The 19,139-nt window shown below is 43.7% G+C and overlaps 1 protein-coding gene across 10 annotated transcripts in view; it reads left to right on the forward strand.

Annotated features, from left to right (window-relative positions):
* ARHGEF7 (Rho guanine nucleotide exchange factor 7) overlaps window positions 1-19,139 on the forward strand; it is a 190,936-nt gene that overhangs the window by 143,552 nt on the left and 28,245 nt on the right. For all 10 annotated transcript variants that reach the window (XM_030813698.1, XM_030813701.1, XM_030813702.1 and 7 more), the window contains 4 exons: window positions 9,187-9,309; window positions 15,680-15,818; window positions 16,592-16,651; window positions 17,398-17,544. In XM_030813698.1, coding sequence (XP_030669558.1) covers window positions 9,187-9,309; window positions 15,680-15,818; window positions 16,592-16,651; window positions 17,398-17,544 — 469 coding nt within the window. The remainder of the gene's footprint in view (window positions 1-9,186; window positions 9,310-15,679; window positions 15,819-16,591; window positions 16,652-17,397; window positions 17,545-19,139) is intronic.

Here is a 19,139-nt window from a genome sequence, read left to right on the forward strand (position 1 = left end):
CGTTTATAGACATACCTTGGACCAAAAGGGAACCCACTGCTTTGAAGGGAAGCACCCAGTTCCTGTCAGGTTCCATCATCTGCTGACTAAAGAGTCCTTGGGCCCTGAGTAATCAGCAGTGGTACTCAGGCAGAACTCACCATGGGTCTTGCATGAGACTCAAAGACGAACTGGCTTCAAATGTGACCTAGCACATTCCCAGCTGTGGTGTCTACAGGGAGGGACTCCTGCTTGAGAAAAAGAGAGGAGACTTTGTCTTGCAGCGTAGGTATCTGCCCAGCCACAGTGAGGCAGAACATCAAGTGGGCTCTTGGGAGTCCCCAGTTTCAGGCCTTGGCTGTTAGACATGATTTCAGGACCTGCTCTGGGCTAGAGGGCAGCCCACTGCTCTGAAAGGAGAGTCTCAGGCCTGGCAGCATTCACCACCAACTGACTGAAGAGTCCTTGGGCCTTGAATGAACATTAGCGATAAACAGGCAGTACTTGCTGCAGGCCTGGGGTGGCGGTGGCCACAGGGAGAGGTTCCTGCTTATGGAAAAGGGGAGTGAAGAGTGGGAAGGACTTTTTCTTGTGGCTTGGGTGCCACAAGAAATATTCAACTGTGGTAGAATAGTGCACCAGCTAGATTCCTAAGGTTTCAGCTTCCAGGCTCTGGCTCCCAGATGGCATCTCTAGACCTGCCGAGAACCAAGAACTCACTGCCCTGAAGGAAAGGACACATGCCCATCTGGCTTTGCCACCTGCCGATTGTAGTGCCCCAGGGTCTTGAGCAAACATAAGCAGTAGTTAGCAAGTGGTTACCATGGGCTTTGGGTGCAGTCCAGTGCTTCACTGGCTTCAGGTGTGAACCAGTGCAGTCCCAATGGTGGTGGCTACAGGGGTATTTGTGTCACCCTCCTCTAGCTCCAGCTAGTCATCACACACACACACACACACACACACACACACACACACACACACACCCCTCTCTCTGTCTCTCTCTCTCTCTCTCTCTGTTTGGGAGAAAGTAAGGGAAAAGAACAGAGAGTCTCTGCCTAGTAATGAAAAATTCTTCTGGATTTTGTTCAAGAACACCACGGTGGTTCCTGTGTGAATCAGCAAGAGTCACAGCATTACTGGGCGTGGGGTGCCCCAATTTAATGCAGATATAGCTGCAGTGGGACCAGAAACTTAAATCGCAACGCCCAAGTCCCTTTGAATACCTGGAAAGCCTTCCCAAGAAGGATGGGTACAAACAAGCCTAGGCTGTTAAGATTACAATAAACACCTCACTCTTCAATGCCCAATGCCCAGACACTGACAAACATCCACAAGCATGAAGTCCATCCAGGAAAACAGGAACTCGCCAAATAAAGCTACCAGTAAACAATTCTGGAGAGACAGATATGTGACCTTTCAGACAGAGAATTAAAAAATAGCTCTTTTGAGGAAACAGTGAAATTCAAGATGACACAGAGAAGGAAATCAGAATCCTATCAGATAAATTTAAACAGATTGAAATATGAAAGAATCAAGCAGAAATTCTGGAGTTGAAAAATGTAGTTGACATACTGAAAAATGCATCAAAGTCTCTTAGCAGAATTGATCAAGCAGAGGAAAGAATTAGTGAGCTTGAAGACAGGCCATCTAAAAATACACAGAAGAGACTAAAGAAAGAATCAAAAACAATGAAGCATGCCTACAAGATATAGAAAATAGCCCCAAAAGGGCAAATCCAGGAGTTACTGGCCTTAAGGAGGAAGTAAAGAGAGACATAGGGGTAGAAAGTTTATTCAAAGAGATAACAGATAACTTCCCAGAGAGAAAGGTATCAGTATTCAAGTACAAGAAGGTTATATTAATAAAACACGGAGTAGATTCAACCCATAGAAGACCACCTTATGAGATTTAATAAGCAAACTCCCATAGGTCAATGATGAAGAAAGGATCCTAAAAGCAGAGAGAGAAACAAATACCATACAAAGATGCTCCAATACATCTGGCAGCAGACTTCTCAGTGGAAAGCTCCCGGGCCAGGAGACAGTGGGCCTGACATATTTAAATTGCTGAAAGCAAAAACCTTTTATCCTAGGATAGTATATCCAGCAAAAATATTCTTCAAACATGAAGGAGAAATAAAAACTTTCCCAAACAAAAGTTGAGGGATTTTATTAACACCAGCCCTGTTCTACAAGAAATGCTAAAGGGAGTTCTTCCGTATGAAAGAAAAGGATGTCAGTGAGCAATAAGAAATCACCTGAAGGTACAAAAGTCACTGGTAATAGTACTCAGAAGAATACAGAATAGTATAACACTGTGTGTAAACTACTCATATCTTGAGTAGAAAGGTTAAAAGATGAACTGATCAAAAACTACAACTTTTCAAGACATAGTACAGTAAGATATAAGTAGAAACAACAAAAAGTTAAAAAGCACAAGGACAAAAAGTGTAGAGTTTCTAATTAATGTTCTCTCCTTGTTTATTACATTGTTTACACAATCAGTGTTGTCATTTAAAAATAATAGGTTTTATTATTAGCAAGTCCATGATAACCTCAAATTAAGAAACATACAATAGATCCATAAAAAATAAAAAGCAAGAAATTAAAACATAAAACCAGAGAACCACCTTTACTAAAAGGAAGACAGGAAGGAAAAAAGGAAGAGGAGATTACAAAACAAGAAAACAAATGACAAAATGCAAGAGTAAGTCCATGGTTATGAATAATAACATTGAACTTAAATGAACTAAACTCTGCAATCAAGAGCTGTAGAGTGGCTGAATGGATTTAAAAAAACAAAAACCCCAATGATCTGTTGCTGACAAGAAACACACTTCACCTCTATAAAGACACCTATAGTCTGGAAATAAAGGAATGGAAAAAGATATTCCATGCAAATGGGAACCAAAAAGAGCAGGAGTAGCTATACTTATATCAAACAAAATAGATTTCAAGACAAAAGCTAGAGACAAGGTCATTATATAATGATAAAGGGGTCAATTCAGCAAGAGGATATAGCAGTTGTATATATGCATCCAACATTGGAGCACCCAGATAATATAAAGCAAGTATTATTAGAACTAAAGATAAACCCCAATACAATAATAGCTAGAGATGTCAACACGCCACTTTCAGCACTGGACAGATCTTTGATACAGAAAAGCAACAAAGACACTTGTCTTTATCTGTACTTTAGAACAAATCAATCTAAAGATACTTACAGAACATTTCCTCTAGTGGCTTCAGAATACGCATTCTTTTCTTAGCACTTGGATCATTCTTAAGGATCATCTATATTAAGCACAAAACAAGTCTTAAAAATTTTTTAAAAATGAAATTCATCTCTTAAAAATCAAATATAATTTCATCAAGATTCTTCTAACCACAATGGAATAAAACTAGAAATCAATAATGAGGAATTTTGGAAACTGTACAGACACATAGAAATTAAACAGTGTGCTCCTGAATGACCAGTGGGTCAATGAAGAAATTAAGAAAATTAAAAAATTTCTTGAAACAAATGATCATGGAAACACAACATACCCAAACCTATGGGATACAGCAAAAGCTGTACTAAGAGGAAGTTTATAGCTGTAAGCACCTACATCAAAAAGTAGAAAAATTTCAAATAAACAACCTTAATGATGCATCTTAAAGAACAAGAAAAGCAAGAGCAAACCAGACCCAAAATTATAGAAGAAAAATAATAAAGATTAGAGTGAAAGTAAATGAAATTGAAATATTACAAAAGATCGATGAAACCAAAAGTGGCTTTTTTGAAAAAATAAAATTGACAAACCTTTAGTCAGACTAAGAAAAAAGAGAAGACCCAAATAAATAATTTTTCTTTTTCGTTTCTGATTTTAAAACTGATACTGCAGAAATTCATAGGCTCACTAGAGGCTACTGTGAACAACTGTATGCCGATAAACTGGAAAACTTAGAAGCTTTGGTAGTCAACAAGAGAGGGACCTGCCAGAGGTCATGTGGTTACAGGGGCCCCGTGTCCATGTGTGTGTGTGTCTGTCTGTCTGTCTCTCTGTCTGTGTCTATCTCCACCCTGAGTGGGAGCAGGAGGCTACTTGTGAAGTCTCATCTCTGAAGGCCATCTGTTGATCACAGACAGGCTGCTGGGTTCATTGCGGCTGGAGATGTGTACGGAGGTTCCCCCAGCACATTGCTCTGTCTTCATGTGCATCTCAGTTTCCATCTGAAGTCACTTGTTATTGAACTGAGAAACATTCCTCTGTCTAGTTAGCAATATCACTAGGAGTAAATGTGTTATGGGGGAAACTGCTTAGCATTTGATTTCTCAAGTGTTTTTCCTGAGACCCAGTCATCTTCTGGGTGAGGAAAAAAAAAAACCCTTGGGTATCCCCTTTCACCTTGTGCTGTTGCTGTTACTGTGAAGATGTAGACAGTATGTGTGACTCTAGCTGTCATCAGATCATTCATGGGCACAATGCAACATCACACCTGTTAGATCATGGCTTTGGTTCTGCCAGGAGGCCTGGTGGGAGCAGCTGGCATGATGCGTGCTGCCCCTAGTGACCCATGTGTGCCATCCTGCTGCCCAAGGCCTTGATGTAGCCCCCGTGGGGTGCCCTGTCTGCACGTTATCACACTCTGAAGAGCAGCCTATGGAGCACAAGAGAGAACCGAGGGGAACATCCTCTCCTTTAATTCTGAACTCATATTCTGTAATGGTGATTTCTGTGAGTCTGGTTGGTTGTCGTGTGAATTCAGGTGTCTAGGCAGCGTTATGTGTGGAATATGTTGGCACGTTATGCTCGAGTCCTAGGGCGCAGCTGACCTTTATGAGCTTTATCTGCTACCGAATTAATGAACAAGGGCTTTATCAACCATGAAACTTTGGTGATGGCAGTGACAGAAAATTCTTGGAGAATTAGTCTGGGACTGAAAGAGGTAATAAAAATCTAGAGCCTAGGCTCAGTGCGGTGAATGAAATAGGAAAAACCACTCGTACCATGAATTGTTCATTTATAAGCTATGCTGAAATATGACTTAATTTTCGTTAATTGATGAAATATCAGAAATGAAAATCAGTTTATCTAGATTTCCATTTCTGAATGCATCAGGGGCTGTGTCACTGGACCAGGTAGGAGATGAAATCTTAGCATAGCCCATGGCCCAGCGCTGAGCAGTATTCCTGCAATCATAAGAATTTAACCCATTGTGGGTAGCACCAATAATTTTCCTGTGCCACATCTCGGGCAGTGTTTTTTTGTGTGTATAATTTTGGCATTCCATCATTACCCAGTTCTCTGCAGTCCTCCCAGTGAGGCATGCAGGGTCCTATCATTCTAGAAGCCAGCCTCTTCCTGATGTTCACTGTGTCTCTGAGTACGAACATCACCTGCTTAGGTGTCAGAATATTCTCAAAACCTGTGTGTTTTAAGTACCTGGATTAAGGGGCATGTCCTTCCTCTCTGTAGGCTGGCAGCAGTTTGTAGCTCCTGTCACTGAGACTACATAATTGTCTTCAGTTTACTTTTGTACAAAATGATAGCACTCACTTTAAGGTAGAGACTGTTTCTTACCCTGTTTTTAGTTTGTTCCCAGTGCCTTGTAATGGTGCTGCATACATCTAGTAGTTGAAATTAATTTGAGTCAGTGACTACCCTGCAGATGGACAGAACTGTGGTTAATCCCTGTAGGCTGTGGAAACCCCGCTTAGCTGTTAGTTGGAAATGGGTCTGCAGCAGTGCAGATGCTAGCTTACTTTGCCTTCTGTTGTGTTTTAGTAAACTAAACAGTAAAGCACCATAATAATTGCGTGACACATTCAGGATTTGGAAACATGGCTTGGATGAATTAGACCAGTGTTGTTGAGAGCTTGCATTGATGGAAACATGCTATATCTGCTAGACAAATTTCAGTAGCCTCTAGCCACGTGGGGCTGTGAAGCTCTGGAAATGAGATTAACGCAACTGAAGAACTGAATTTTTAATTTTTTAAAAAATTTTAACCTTACTTGAAATAGCTGCAGGTGGCTAGTGGCTGTTGGATTTGAGGGTAAAGAAGCATGGCAGAGAAGGCGGGTGGGACAGCCTCCCATCTGTGCAGAGGTCTGTCTGTCACTGCCACTGGCAGGAAGACTTCTGCATCCTAACCCTTAGCCTCGTTGTGCTGTGGGCAAGGTCCCTGCTATTGCAGACCCCACTAAATTCCCAGTCCCTGTAGGTACCTGTTGTGCTTCTGTAAGCTCCCTCCAGTACTCTGGGTGGGGACATGTCTTGCTCAGAGAGAGATCAAAGGAGAGCTAAGAGAGGGAAAGAGATGGACAGTTAAATATTGAAGAAGGGCATTGGCCTTTTTTTACACAGCACAGGGAAGAGACTAGTATGTGGAGGCAGCACTTACATTTGGTAGATGTTCTTACACAGATCAGCCACCTGAACCTGTGTGGGATATTTTTATTACCCACATTTTACATTTCTATTGTCTGTATTATTTACAGTAACTACATTTGACATCTACATATTGCTATGTTTTAGAAGCAGAGGGTTATTCTCACCTCTTTCCTGAAGGCCATGTTTTATAAAACTGACATGTTATCTAGTCTAGAAGGGAAGGCCCGGCCAGGCGTGGTGGCACGTGCCTGTAATCCCAGCTACTTGGGAGGCTGAGACAGGAGAATCGCTTAAACCTGGAAGGCGGAGGTTGCAGTGAGCTGAGATGGCACCGTTGCACTCCAGCCTGGGCAACAAGAGAGAAACTCCATCTCAAAAAAAATAAAAATAAAAAAAAAAATAAAAATAAAAATAAAAAAAAAAGAAGACGACCCATTGTGCTGGGAATGCTTGAGAATCTGAGGAGAGAAAACGGTGGGTGGTGGGATTTGGAACCTCTGTCACAGCGTTACTTCCTGTGCTTTTCTGTCTCCATAGCTATTGTAGGACGTGCTGATAACAGCTCAGTAAATTTTCTTAAATTGATGGAAACAGGAACAGTCTTTTTGAGCCTCGGTTAACAGTTATTAAGAAATGAATTTAAAAAACTGTTGAAAAACAGGGAGAAGACCAAGTTAGCATAAATTTTGAGTGCTCTGTGTTTTGAAAATGAAGATTTTTCCTAATAATTGTGACTCGCTGATTCTCCTGACCGTGGCTTTCTCCAACCAGTACTTAGCCACAGAGTGGAAAGCATTGCTCCTGAAGGTGGAGACACACCCAGAGACTGGATGATAGGTGGAACCAGGAAGTCCTGGGCCTGAGGTCCTGCCTGCGGGGTTGAAAGGCATGCCTGCCAGCTGATACATTTGGGAGCCAGTGTGCTGTGGTCTGAATGTGTATCCCCAGATCATCTGTTATTACAGATGATCACCAATTGGATGGTATTAAAAGGTGGGCCTTGGAGGTGGTTAGGTCGTGAGGATGGAGCCCTCATGAATGGGAGCAGCAGCCTTGTAACAGCTGTGAGGGAGCTGTTTTGCCCTTTCCCCCCGTGAGGATGCAATAGGGGACCATCTGCAGGTGCCTTGATCTTAGGCTTCCAACCTCCAGAGCTGTGGGCGGTGGATTTCTGTTGTTGGTAAATTACCCAGTCCGCGGTGTTCTGTTCCCAGCAGGGGTGGAGTGAGGCCGTGTGCTTATCGGAGGGGCTGGCAGAGCAGAAGCAGTGTCCCCATGAGTTGTAGGCCTGGACCCTATTCCCAGGTTCCATCCACCTTTGTGTTGGATGCTGACGTCTTTCCCTTTTTTTGCATTCCTCTGTCATTTTGGTCAAGTACCTGCTCTGGGAACTTCCCCAGGAGCGAGTGCATGCCAGGCAGTTAATCCATGTGAGTGCTCACGGTTGACTCAGATGGAGACAGTTAGAGGAAGCGATTTCCACCCCCGTTTCAAGGGGTGCTTCAGTGTTTCTGGGCTCTGGTGCTGAGGAGCCCCATGCTGTTCCTCATTCTTGGTGTGAGCAGGTGTTTCTCACTCATGGCTCTTTGCATCCTTGTTTCTGGGCTTCCGAATGACTGCTGTCGTCTGGGGCCTTGGTCTTCTTTCGGCCCGTGCCGACGCTCATGGACACCTTTGGTCTTGTGCCTTGCACTCTTTCTGTTTAGTCGTGTGATGATTTCTTTGATTGACTTCTGCTTATATTTTTGGTTTTCTGTATCAGGAACTTTCATTCTGATGTGGAATGACTATCATATTTCCTTTTTCCCCTTTGCTCCTTCATTCCCCCCCTTTTTTTAGGCAAATGTATTTGTCATCCTTTCATGCCTTCTTATAATTAAGGTTGGCACACTAAAAACACTTTGGAAGTGCTGTCCGAGAGTTGGGACTGGTTGACTCTTGTTTTCTGTAGGAATCCCTGGTGTTCATGTTTTTGGTCACTTTTTCTCTGGCTCCCATTCCCTAGGTAGGAGGATGTAATCCTTCTGGTAATATTGTGGGTATCTGGGGAGCAAAGACACCCTGGGGTGCAGGGAAGGTGGTAAGAGTTCACGTGGGTCTCTTGTTTTCAGCACACGTGCCCCTGCTCCGCGTTGTTGCTGGCGTCCTCCAGAAACTCTGAGGTCTGGAGAGGTGAGCGTGTACCCCATTAGGCACACCCGCCACTAAGGTGGCACCACCAGGGGCCCTGATGCCTGCAGCTTGTGCTGACTCGTCACCCCTCATGCAGCTTCCAGTGCTGGTTCTGGTCGTCTCTTCCTCATTCTTTTTGTTCTCGTGAGTTTATGCTTCTTGGAAAAGCCTGTTAACTGTCAGGATGCTGTGGATCTGGGGAGGAGAGGCAACTGATAGGTGGGCTCGCTTTCTAGTCTCTAACCTGAAGGGAAAGATGGTTTTTGTATTTTTTGTTAGTCTTGATGCTGCTGCTTTGGTAGAAAACCCACAGACTGAATAACCACATTCAATAATTCTCCTTATTTTATGCAAAGCTGAAGGCCCTGTGACATCTGTTTTTCTCACTGCACAAAGAGCTTGGGCCTGAGGCTTGGTTGGGATGCTGTGCAGTGCGAATGCTGCTGGAGAGGACCTGGCAGCAGAGCTGCTTTCTGGGTGCCCCTTCTCCCTGCTAGACTCAAGGCAGCAACACGTGTGTGCTGGGATTGGGGCCTCTTGTTTTCACAGATAGGTGCAGAGGGAGGTTTTCCTTACTCAGAGTATTATATGTCTGTCAGTTAGCAGTTGTCCTGTCTGTAAAACTGATGACTATTTCCCTTTGTGTCGCATTTGTCCAGGTTGCCCGAAGCTCAGCAGAGAGTCGGAGGCTGCTTTTTAAACCTGATGCCCCAGATGAAAACCCTGTACCTCACGTATTGTGCCAATCACCCTTCTGCAGTGAATGTCCTCACGGAACACAGGTGCACTCGCTAGGCGTCTGGGCAACGGGGAGGGTGGATGGCTCTGTGTCCTTCAAATAGTGCATGAAATAGTATGATGCTAATAGTCCCTTGGTTATTAAAGGGTATGAATTTTAATTACCCCTCAAAATTAGTGCTTGAGAAGTACTGGTAAGAAGTCTTTAAAATGATGGTATTTTTGTAAAAAGACAAATCTTTTTGATGTCTTCCTTACAGCCTGAAGCCCTTTGGCTAATAGGTTGAAGGGGTTAGTAAGTGTTCTGGGGTGTAGCCACAAGCTTAGGGGTCCTGGAATCATATTTCAGTTCTTAAAACTGGAAGTACATGAGCCCGAGTTACATCAGCTGTAAAAGAAAGTATCTCATTTCAGATTAATATTAGGTTTTATATACAAAACATTACATTGGAGACCATTAGCTTTTCAACCTGAAACCAAAAATAAGTGCAACAGAGAATGCACAGATGTTTTGCTTATTTTGTGAGACAAGACAGTGTCTGCTTCCTGTGAATTGGAGGAAGATGTTTCTCAGCTGTTCCAGTTATTGAGGAGGATCTCGATCATTAGTGAGTGTTAAGAATTGATTTGTTTGAGGATTGGAGGATTGGCTTGGAGGAGACCACACCGGGGCTGAGAGAGCTCAGAGGCTCACTTTCTGCTTCTAAAAAGATTTATATTAATGTTTTACAAAAAATTAATACACAGATTTGTATTAATGTTTTACAAAAAATTTCATAATTTCTTTTGAAAACAGAAATTCACACATTTTCGAAACCCATAAATGGAAAAAGTATTGTTTTAGTAGCATGAAGATAAATGCCATTGTCTTTCTAACTTAAATATTTAACTTCACCTTAACCGAGCATTTCCACTTATAGCCTCGTCAGTGAACAGGTGTTGGTTCCCTCTTTAGAAGCACATTTGGGGCTCAGGTGTGGCACTGCGTGGGTGTCTAGGACAGCTCAGACATGGCAGCAGGGTGGACTCGGCTCTGGCTTTGGCTGCTCCCTTCAGGCACTGCAACCTTGGGCAGATTTCCTCCTGTCTCTGGGTTTCAGCTTCCTTTCCTGAAGGAACTCATTCACAGGGATGTTACGAGCGTTCAGCTAAAACTGTCAGCAGGTCAGGTCAGGGTGAACACGCCAAATGCTCAGTGAATATTCGGTTGTCTTCTGTTGTTTCTTTGTTGTTGTTGTTGTTTTAAAGACCCTGGATAGTTACTGTTTCCTGGGTGTGCTCAAATATAAAAGGATTAAGATTTTTTGAACTTCCTATTTGTTACTGAAGCATCTGCAGCCCTGAAAGGAAACAGCAGCCTTGAACAATGCAGTGAAAGGAAAGGAAGTTAGAACTCACAACAGTCGCAGAAAAGGAAAACCCAAAGAACCCTCCCTCTGCACCTCCCGCTTGGGAGTGTCCACAGTGCCTCCAAGCGTCCAGCGTGTTTCCAGTTGTGCGCTATTCCCCCTACCCCTGGGAATTTATACATTGAATGAGATTTCCAGAAAGCACAATGCAAGTGTTACATTTGTTATCTCTGGAAATTCTTCAAGAATTATTGATGGAGTGATGAGGAAGATGAACCGAAAGTTCGTCTTTCTGAGGACCTGTCCTAAAGATGACATTGAAAGTCACTAGGACTGTTAGTTTCCTAAAATGCGAAGCCGTTCAAGAGCAGTGCTTGCGGGCGTGTGCTGCGTTGATCCTCTTCTCTGTTATTACCTTAATGAGTGTGTCTGTCAGGTCTTAATGTACGTGTAGCATTTTCCTGAAGTAACTGGAAGAAAGAATACAGGTGGGTTTTTGAGTCAGGAGGGTCTTTGTGCCTCCTTCCCAGGGCTGCCCAGAGAGTGGAGGGACAGACTCAGGACAGCGGAGGGCCTGCTCGGGACAGCAGCCCTGGGTCAAGTCACTGTTGCTTTAGTGCTGGGAGTCAGAGCTGCAGCGAGAGGAAGGTCCCCCGAGCCAGCAGGTGCCACCACTGTGGAACATGAAGCTTGTGTGCCCTCCCGAGGTCCCTGCGTCACGAGAGTTTCCGCCGTGTTGGCCACAGATTCCTCCCCACCCCAAAGAGCGTGGCAGTGAATTGGGGTCAGGCTTCCCTGTGCCAAGGCTCCTTCCTCCCTCCTGCCTTTGTGGTTGGATTCTTTCTTATTCCTCTTGCCGGTTTTTCCACGTGTGTGATGGTCTTTAAGCTGCCACGCCTGTGGGTAGACTAGTCTGCTCATGCTGTGGAATAATTTTTAAGGATTGGTTCAAGTGTAGTGGGTTGAAGTTTAAAGTCTTATTTGCGTCCACACTGTCCTTGTGTTACTTGGGTTTAAGTTCTAAGTGTGAGCCCTGCGAGCGCAGAATGCCAACTCTGACCATTTTAGCAGCTCAGACCTTCTGCAGTGTCCAGTGATGGCGGCAACACTTGTCCATGGCCGGCTATTTTGAATGAACTATGGGTGTCATAATTTAGTCTTTGAAAATGATTTTTTCCCCAGCAGTTTGTTCCTCTGCGCTTGGCTCCATGCTTGCGTGTGTTTTGTGGCTGCCGTCAGCCCACAGCACTGTGTTACTAAGGACTGAGGAGACCCACTGTGTACGGGCTGCTGGCATCAGCAGAAGTGAAGCTGAAAGAGCTGTCTTTGGTCAGAGTAGCTATAACTAGCTGTTTCGTTTTATTATGGCACTATTTTTTTTTTTTTTTAACTTCAAACTGAAACTAAAACGATGATCCACAAACATTTACAAAATTTCATTTCTTTTTTAACTGTATTTGTTCTGGCATTGTAAGAGTGTCTTGTGGATATTAAAAGGAGTTTTGCTTGCACACATTTCACTTTTTTGGCTTCAGGGCTTTTTTTGAGGGAGTGGTGATGAGGGTAATTCTGTTTAGTTTTGTTAATTTTTCTCTGCTGTACCATAGTTAGGAAATTTCACAGGTAACCCTGAAATATAAATAATGACCTGAATGAATTTTTCCTTGATTCTTATTTTGGTGGAAAAGGTACTTATGTGAATTACATTTAAAGGAGTTGAAATATATTTTTAATATCATGAAGTTTGGTTTTCATGGGACTGCCTGATAAATTCTCTAACACCTAGAGAATTGTTGGTAAAATATAAATTGCTCCTGTCTGAAGCCCTCATGTCACTCTATTCATGCTTTAGGAATGCATAGAGTGAGTAGTGGGAAGAGGAGCACTTCTGAGTAAGAACTGGGCGGAGCGGAGGGACACGTGTGTGTGCGGAACAGGCTGTCCATGCTCAGAGGGGCCGGCCATGCCATCCACATAACAGGGGTCCGCCTTGGGTGCAGAGCGTCAGCCGTTCTGCTGGCAGTGATGGTGTGGGCAGTGGCCTTCATGCAGGCTCTCCTCTGTATCACTTGCAGAATTGTAGGTCTGCCCCACCCAGTGATGTTTGGAGCATTGATGTCTATGAGTGCCTGCCCTGGTGCCCAGCATGGTGAGCAGTCCTGTGGCTCCTCCTCTGTCCTTGTGGTTCTGCTGTCCACAGAGTGCTCACTGTTGCCCCAGCAGAGAAGGGGGCAGGGGCCAGTGGCTATAGTGGCTGTAGCGGATGGGAGTCTGTCCTGGACCCTCTTCAGTTCCCCACCCATCTCCCCAGGGAAGGTGGATGTTGAGGAAAGAAGGCAGAGGACGTGTCCATGTTTAGAAATGATAGGAACAGGCCGGGCGCGGTGGCTCATGCTTGTAATCCCAGCACTTTGGGAGGCCGAGGCGGGCGGATCATGAGGTCAGGAGATCGAGACCATGGTGAAACCCCGTCTCTACTAAAAATACAAAAAATTAGCCGGGCGTGGTGGCGGGCGCCTGTAGTCCCAGCTACTCGGAGAGGCTGAGGCAGGAGAATGGCGTGAACCCGGGAGGCGGAGCTTGCAGTGAGCCGAGATGGCGCCACTGCACTCCAGCCTGGGTGACAGAGCGAAACTCCGTCTCAAAAAAAAAAGAAATGATAGGAACACATGCGATGTGCTCATGGGCCCATGTCAATGCAGCCTGCACGGTGAGCAGGACACCTTGCTGTGCAGGTGTTACCCACAGCAGGCCCCTGAAGATAGCACTGTGCTTTATTTCAGTAACCTCTAGCCTGGGATTGTTTCAAGGAAATGATTTTTGGAAAGCACAAAGTTATAGACAAAAGATGCTGAGTTGTCTGTTGCCCACAAAAGTGCACTTGCTCTTGTGTGTGCGTGCTCTCTCTCACAAAGACAGACACCACATACACACACTCGGAAGTACTCTGACAGTTTCTGTGCTACTGATTTTTAAAACAGCATCAACACGATGGGCAGCTTTACAGAAATAATTATGAAGCCTTATATATGGAATTGATAAAATGTTTCTCGTCGTAATTTTTTATAAGTGGATATATGCAACATGACCCTTTTTTATAATTTGCTTTAGTATTGATAATACCCGTTAAGTGTGTATATCTATGTGTTTATTGAAAGTATTTCTTGTTGGCAAGGACAGAGAGAGGTGCTCCACCCACATCGTTACTGTTTTTACGCAGCATAGGACAGCACCCTGGCCTTGGTTAATGAGACCACCCTGGTTTTGTAGAAAGCATTGAGATGTAAGTGGCCTTCTCGGAAGGTCTTATGTGCTTAGGAAGTGGAAGGCTGGTTTCCTAGTGACTGTTTGGTTTTCAGCATGGTGTTTGAATTGGTTTCATTGGAGGACATTCTCCCTGGCTGCCCTGGCAGGGGATCCACATGGAATAAGGAGGGTGAGAAGCGGGAAGGGCTGGCACCACCCTGGCTCTCAGTCCTCCTTATGGGAAGCTGTGTTGAGGTTGAACTCTCTGAAACTGTTAATATTTACTGTTTGTGAACTCAGTCTCCTCTGGGTTAGCCTGAACACTGTCTGTCTTTTCCCTGGGAGCCCTCGATGGTTCTGGTGTCCCCGAGACCTCTGGCAGTAGCCAGCTTGGCTGGAGTGGTGCAGTGGGAGGCTCCTGTGAGACCAGAACCGGAAATTGGCTTGTTTCTCAGTTTTGCTGTTAGGATTTTCATATTTATTTTAGGACATCGTTTACATAATGAGGATATAAAAGTATCTTTTCCTTTTAAGGGAAAACTTCTAGACTAGGAAAATTTGTTCCTAGGATGAGTACCATGGGTATCATTTGAACCAAGCTTTGCTGCCTAGAGACCCTGGTCTCCTAGGATGGGGCGTGGTGATGGGGGGGGGTCACCTGGGTCTCCTGGATGGGATGTGGTGACTGAGAAGTCATCCTGGTCTGGACCTGGCATCGGCTGCCAGCACTGGTGCTGCCTCCCCTCCTTTCTGTGGGCTGTACACTGTCAGATGTGTGGACTGATGGCACATGCGGTTTGAGGGACAGCAGACCCAGGGCCTGGCAGAGACCTCAGAGATCGCCAGTGAAGGGGCGTCGCGGTCAGGTGACTGTCAGCCTTAACAAACGTGGATGAAGAGCTGGACCCCCCAGAAGCCTGCCCGTGTCCTCTGCCACAGCCATGGAAACTCTGAGGACAAAGATGACACACATGAGGACCCACTGTAGGGAACGCTAGGCGAGGCCCCGTGAAGGGGATGGTGAAAGAGGAATACAGAAAGTTCCAAAACTTGTTTCTGACTCTTTAATTTTGGGATATGCACTCAGTTTCTTTGTCCACACACAGGGACACCTTCCTTCCTTACGTGTTGTGAGGGTTGAATGTAACAATGCTTTTGAAGTTCTAAAGCATAAATCAGCATTCGCTGTCTGCACACAGGGACCCCTTCCTTCCTCACGTTTTGTGAGGATTAAACTTAAAGCTTTTGAAGTTCTGAAGCCTAAATCAGCGTTTGCTCTCTTCTCTTGCTGCTTCTCGTGCTCCTCACCCCAAGAGTCATTGCCTGCTCCCAGGCTGAGTGCTGGCAGCACATGGGTGGGGCCTGCTTGCTGGACGAACTCACGTCTGGGGATGACCACCGTCAGCATGCTCTAGCTCTTTACCGGAGCAGCTGGGTCCTTGTTCTACCACCTTGAGACTCTGAGATTGTTGGAATCCATTCTGGCTCTGAGTGTGCATGTTTCCACTGGATGGGTCTGCATGGCACTGGTGTGCTGGAGGGCTCGCCATCAGTAGGATCTCGTGGAGACCCACACATCCTGTGCTGTGTGTAGTTACTGTTGCTCATATGAGAGCAGGAACGGGACCCCTTAGGGGTGAGTGTCCCCTTTGACATTTCCAGATAAGCAGTGCAGATTTGGGATAAAAGCTGGAGCCTTCCAGACGTTAAAAGCAACACTTACATTTCATAAATTCTGGCTGTTGCTCATGGAGATCAGAGAGCCGCCACTGTCTCTCATTGCTAACCACAAGCATCTCTCTTGCCGCTTGCTGCCCAGTGAGGAGTTGGGGGAGTTCATGGAGACCAAAGGTGCCAGCAGCCCTGGGATTCTCGTGCTGACCACGGGCCTGAGCAAACCCTTCATGCGCCTGGATAAATACCCTACGCTGCTCAAAGAGCTCGAGAGACACATGGAGGTACTGCGCTTTCATTCTCTTACTCAGAATCCTTACCAAGGGTTAGTGGCATGGTCAGACTTACTGTGAAAGAAAGTATTATTCATGATTTATTTTAGAAGCCAGAACCAACAGAGTTTACAAAGAGTTTTGTTAAATATTATGTTTTTCTCCTTATTCCAGCTCTATTAAAAAACATTTACCCTTATCTCTCTTTTACCCACTGCTGCTGATTGAAAAGTTTCCAAAAGCTGAAACACGAGAACTGATTTTCAGATAGTGTTGAGATGTCTTATCTGGATCATCCAGCTACAAATAATGTGTGCATAGGTTATAGGGTAATACTGTACTAGTCATTTAATGAATGATTGTGCTCTTTTAATTTTGAATAACAGGTTGCAGCCTAGCAGAAATTTGGGTTAAAGTTACTCTCTTGGCTTGAGTTGACAAACGTTTTCTATAAGGGGGCAGACTGTAGGGTCTTCATCACAGCTACACAGCTCTGCCGTTCTCCATACTGCATGTGAGCCGTGGCAGTGTTCCAATAAGACTTTATTGATGAAGCAAGTGTTGGCTTCCCCACCCCTGCTGCTCGTGACTGTTCTCTTCCAACTTATGTTTCCCCTAAGTCTAATGGCTTCATGATTTTCTGAAAGACTGACACTTTAATGCTGAGGGGAAGAGGGAATAAGGGTTGAAAAGTATTAGAAAAGTTTCAAGCTGGTCTGTAGAAAGTACCTTTTAAGAAAAGCTTTTCCCTGTGAAAGCTAATTGTATGTTTCTTTTACTCAAAGGATTATCATACAGATAGACAAGATATTCAAAAATCTATGGCTGCCTTCAAAAACCTTTCAGTAAGTGATTAAGCATATTGTTTTTTTCCCCCAGACATTATTGTGACAAATGAATGTAAAAGAATTATCAACTGAAAAAGTCAAATGATTAAAAAATGACTTGTGCTGACATGAAAGAAAAACAGAGTCGGCATTCTATGGCTGGTAAACTCCTTTTAGTGGACTATGATAGAATAATTATTTAAATTTTTTAAAATCACAGTATAATTGATGTTAGATCTACTTTTAAATTACTTAAAACATTTTTTTACCCTTCATTCATGTTGTCTTTAATGATTTATTGCAAAACAGAACAATGGTGGTTCCATTTTCTCTGCTGTTGTGTTGTCTACCAACTGTTTTTGAAATATATGCCTTATTTTGTAGCACAAGTTATACTTTCTGTTTCTTCTCTTCAGTCTTCTATATTGGCAAATGCGAACAAAACCAGAATGAAAATACAGTTCTTCTCCTGTCCACATTTCTTTTTCGTACAAGTGGCAAAATCTTCTATATCTTTCTAAAATAATACTTAGTATTCCAGAGCAGTTGTGTGTGTTGCTTCTCTTGACTTGGTTTCATGCTTCTAAGCAAATACTTTCAATTCCATCAATTCTGTATAATTAAGCAAATCGCTCAATAGTTATCTGTCTGAAGAAGTAAGATATAAAGCAATAATTGTCTTAAGGATGATACAAAGCAATGTGGCCAGAACTTAAGATTCTGAAAGTTTCTGTCTGTTAACAGTGTTGTTCTGTGTCTGTCAGGCCCAATGTCAAGAAGTCCGGAAAAGGAAAGAGCTTGAGCTGCAGATCCTGACGGAAGCCATCCGGAACTGGGAGGGCGATGACATTAAAACTCTGGGCAACGTCACTTACATGTCCCAGGTCCTGATTCAGTGTGCCGGAAGTGAGGTACTGCTGCCCACGTGCATGCACCAGGGTTTCTGTCCCACTCTTAGGAGCTCGTAGCAGAAGATTTTAAAGGCATCTCAAGCAATGAAAAACATCTAATAGAAGCTCTATCTTATAATTTGTGAGCTACTTTTTATTCTTGACACAGGAGAGAGGCTTATGGCGTGTTAGAGAGGCTTAGAGCTGAGTGTGGACTTGTTGACCAGTTTGATCCAGCTGAAGTCATTGTGGCCCGAAGCCCATGTGAACTGAAGGATAGATAGTGTGCAGAAAGACTTGCAGGAGTCCTGTGCACACATCTGCACGGAGCTGTATGCGCTTATCTGGCCAGCAACTTTGTGCCAAGGCTCACTCTCACAGGGACCTGCTGCTGTCAATGCTTTTGGGTCATTATACTTTCCTGTGAAAGTACACTAGCTGACATATGCTTACAGGGGTCACAGTTTTCTTACGGGTTTAAGTGAGAGATCAACGCAGAGTTTTGAGACATACCCACCCACACAAGTGAAAATCGAGCAGTTTATTTCATGATTCACATTGACGTACATTCAGTGGGTCACTAAACAGGCACCTCTTTTTGAATTTTATTCTACCTCTGCAAAAATAAAATGATCAAAACATGCTAAATGACTCATTTTTGAACACAAGACTCCAAGGAGAATAAGAAAACTAAAACTTGAAACTTTTACAGCGTGTTTTCCTTTCCACCTGTAAAATATCACCCCTTCTACATAGTCTTGTAGTTTGGGTACCATAAGAAACCATGATTATAAAAACCTCACATCTTTTCAGAAGGAGTTTCTTTTTGAGTCATGCTCTTTTAAACTTGAATCTGTGGAAACATTTCCCAAAGTGTGTTCTTTATAATATTAGATCTACACAACACTGGTGGGTGTTACTCCAAAATGCTTCAGAGTGGTTCTGATCACGACTGAACGTAATTAGTGGAAAAGATTCTTTATGATAGAGCTCCTCAGAGACTTGGCTCTGAGTGTTCCCAGTGTATGTTGTGATTCTTCAAGAGGGGAGTATAGCAAGTCGTTCTCAGTGACTTCTTTAAAGTACAGAAGACTCTTTTCTCAAGGTGCTTTGCATAAGCCTAATGTTCTGAGGAATATACTTGAGGAAACTAATTCCTAGGACTGATTTCACTTTTTTGGGCCGTAGTTTAAATGTCAACATGTGAAAAGGACTGTGGCAGTTTTTTTTGTCACTTTTTGGATTCTTAGCTTTTTTCTTTCACTTACGGTCTCTTTGGCTTTTATCTTACTGAAGCAAATGATTTTTAATACATAAATAATACTTTTAAGTCTGATGTAAACCAGGTGATGTTTATGGGGTGGATGAAAACAACACTGAGTTGACATTTGGGAGGTTTGGGAAGTGCCAGGAATTATTAGTAGACCAAAATTGATTTTAACATTTTATCCTATCCTTTCTTTAGCTTAAAGACTCCACCTGTTCCCCCTGACCCCATTAAAATTTATAGGTTCTCTCCTTTTTCTCTGAACCAGAAAAAGAAAATTTTAGGTTACCTGAAAATAGTTAATCACAGAGCTGAACTCTTTAACCAAATATATTTTCAAGATGTTACA

This window comes from Nomascus leucogenys, chromosome 5 (assembly GCF_006542625.1).
Source record: "Nomascus leucogenys isolate Asia chromosome 5, Asia_NLE_v1, whole genome shotgun sequence".
In the NCBI taxonomy this organism is placed as follows: Eukaryota; Metazoa; Chordata; class Mammalia; order Primates; family Hylobatidae; genus Nomascus; species Nomascus leucogenys.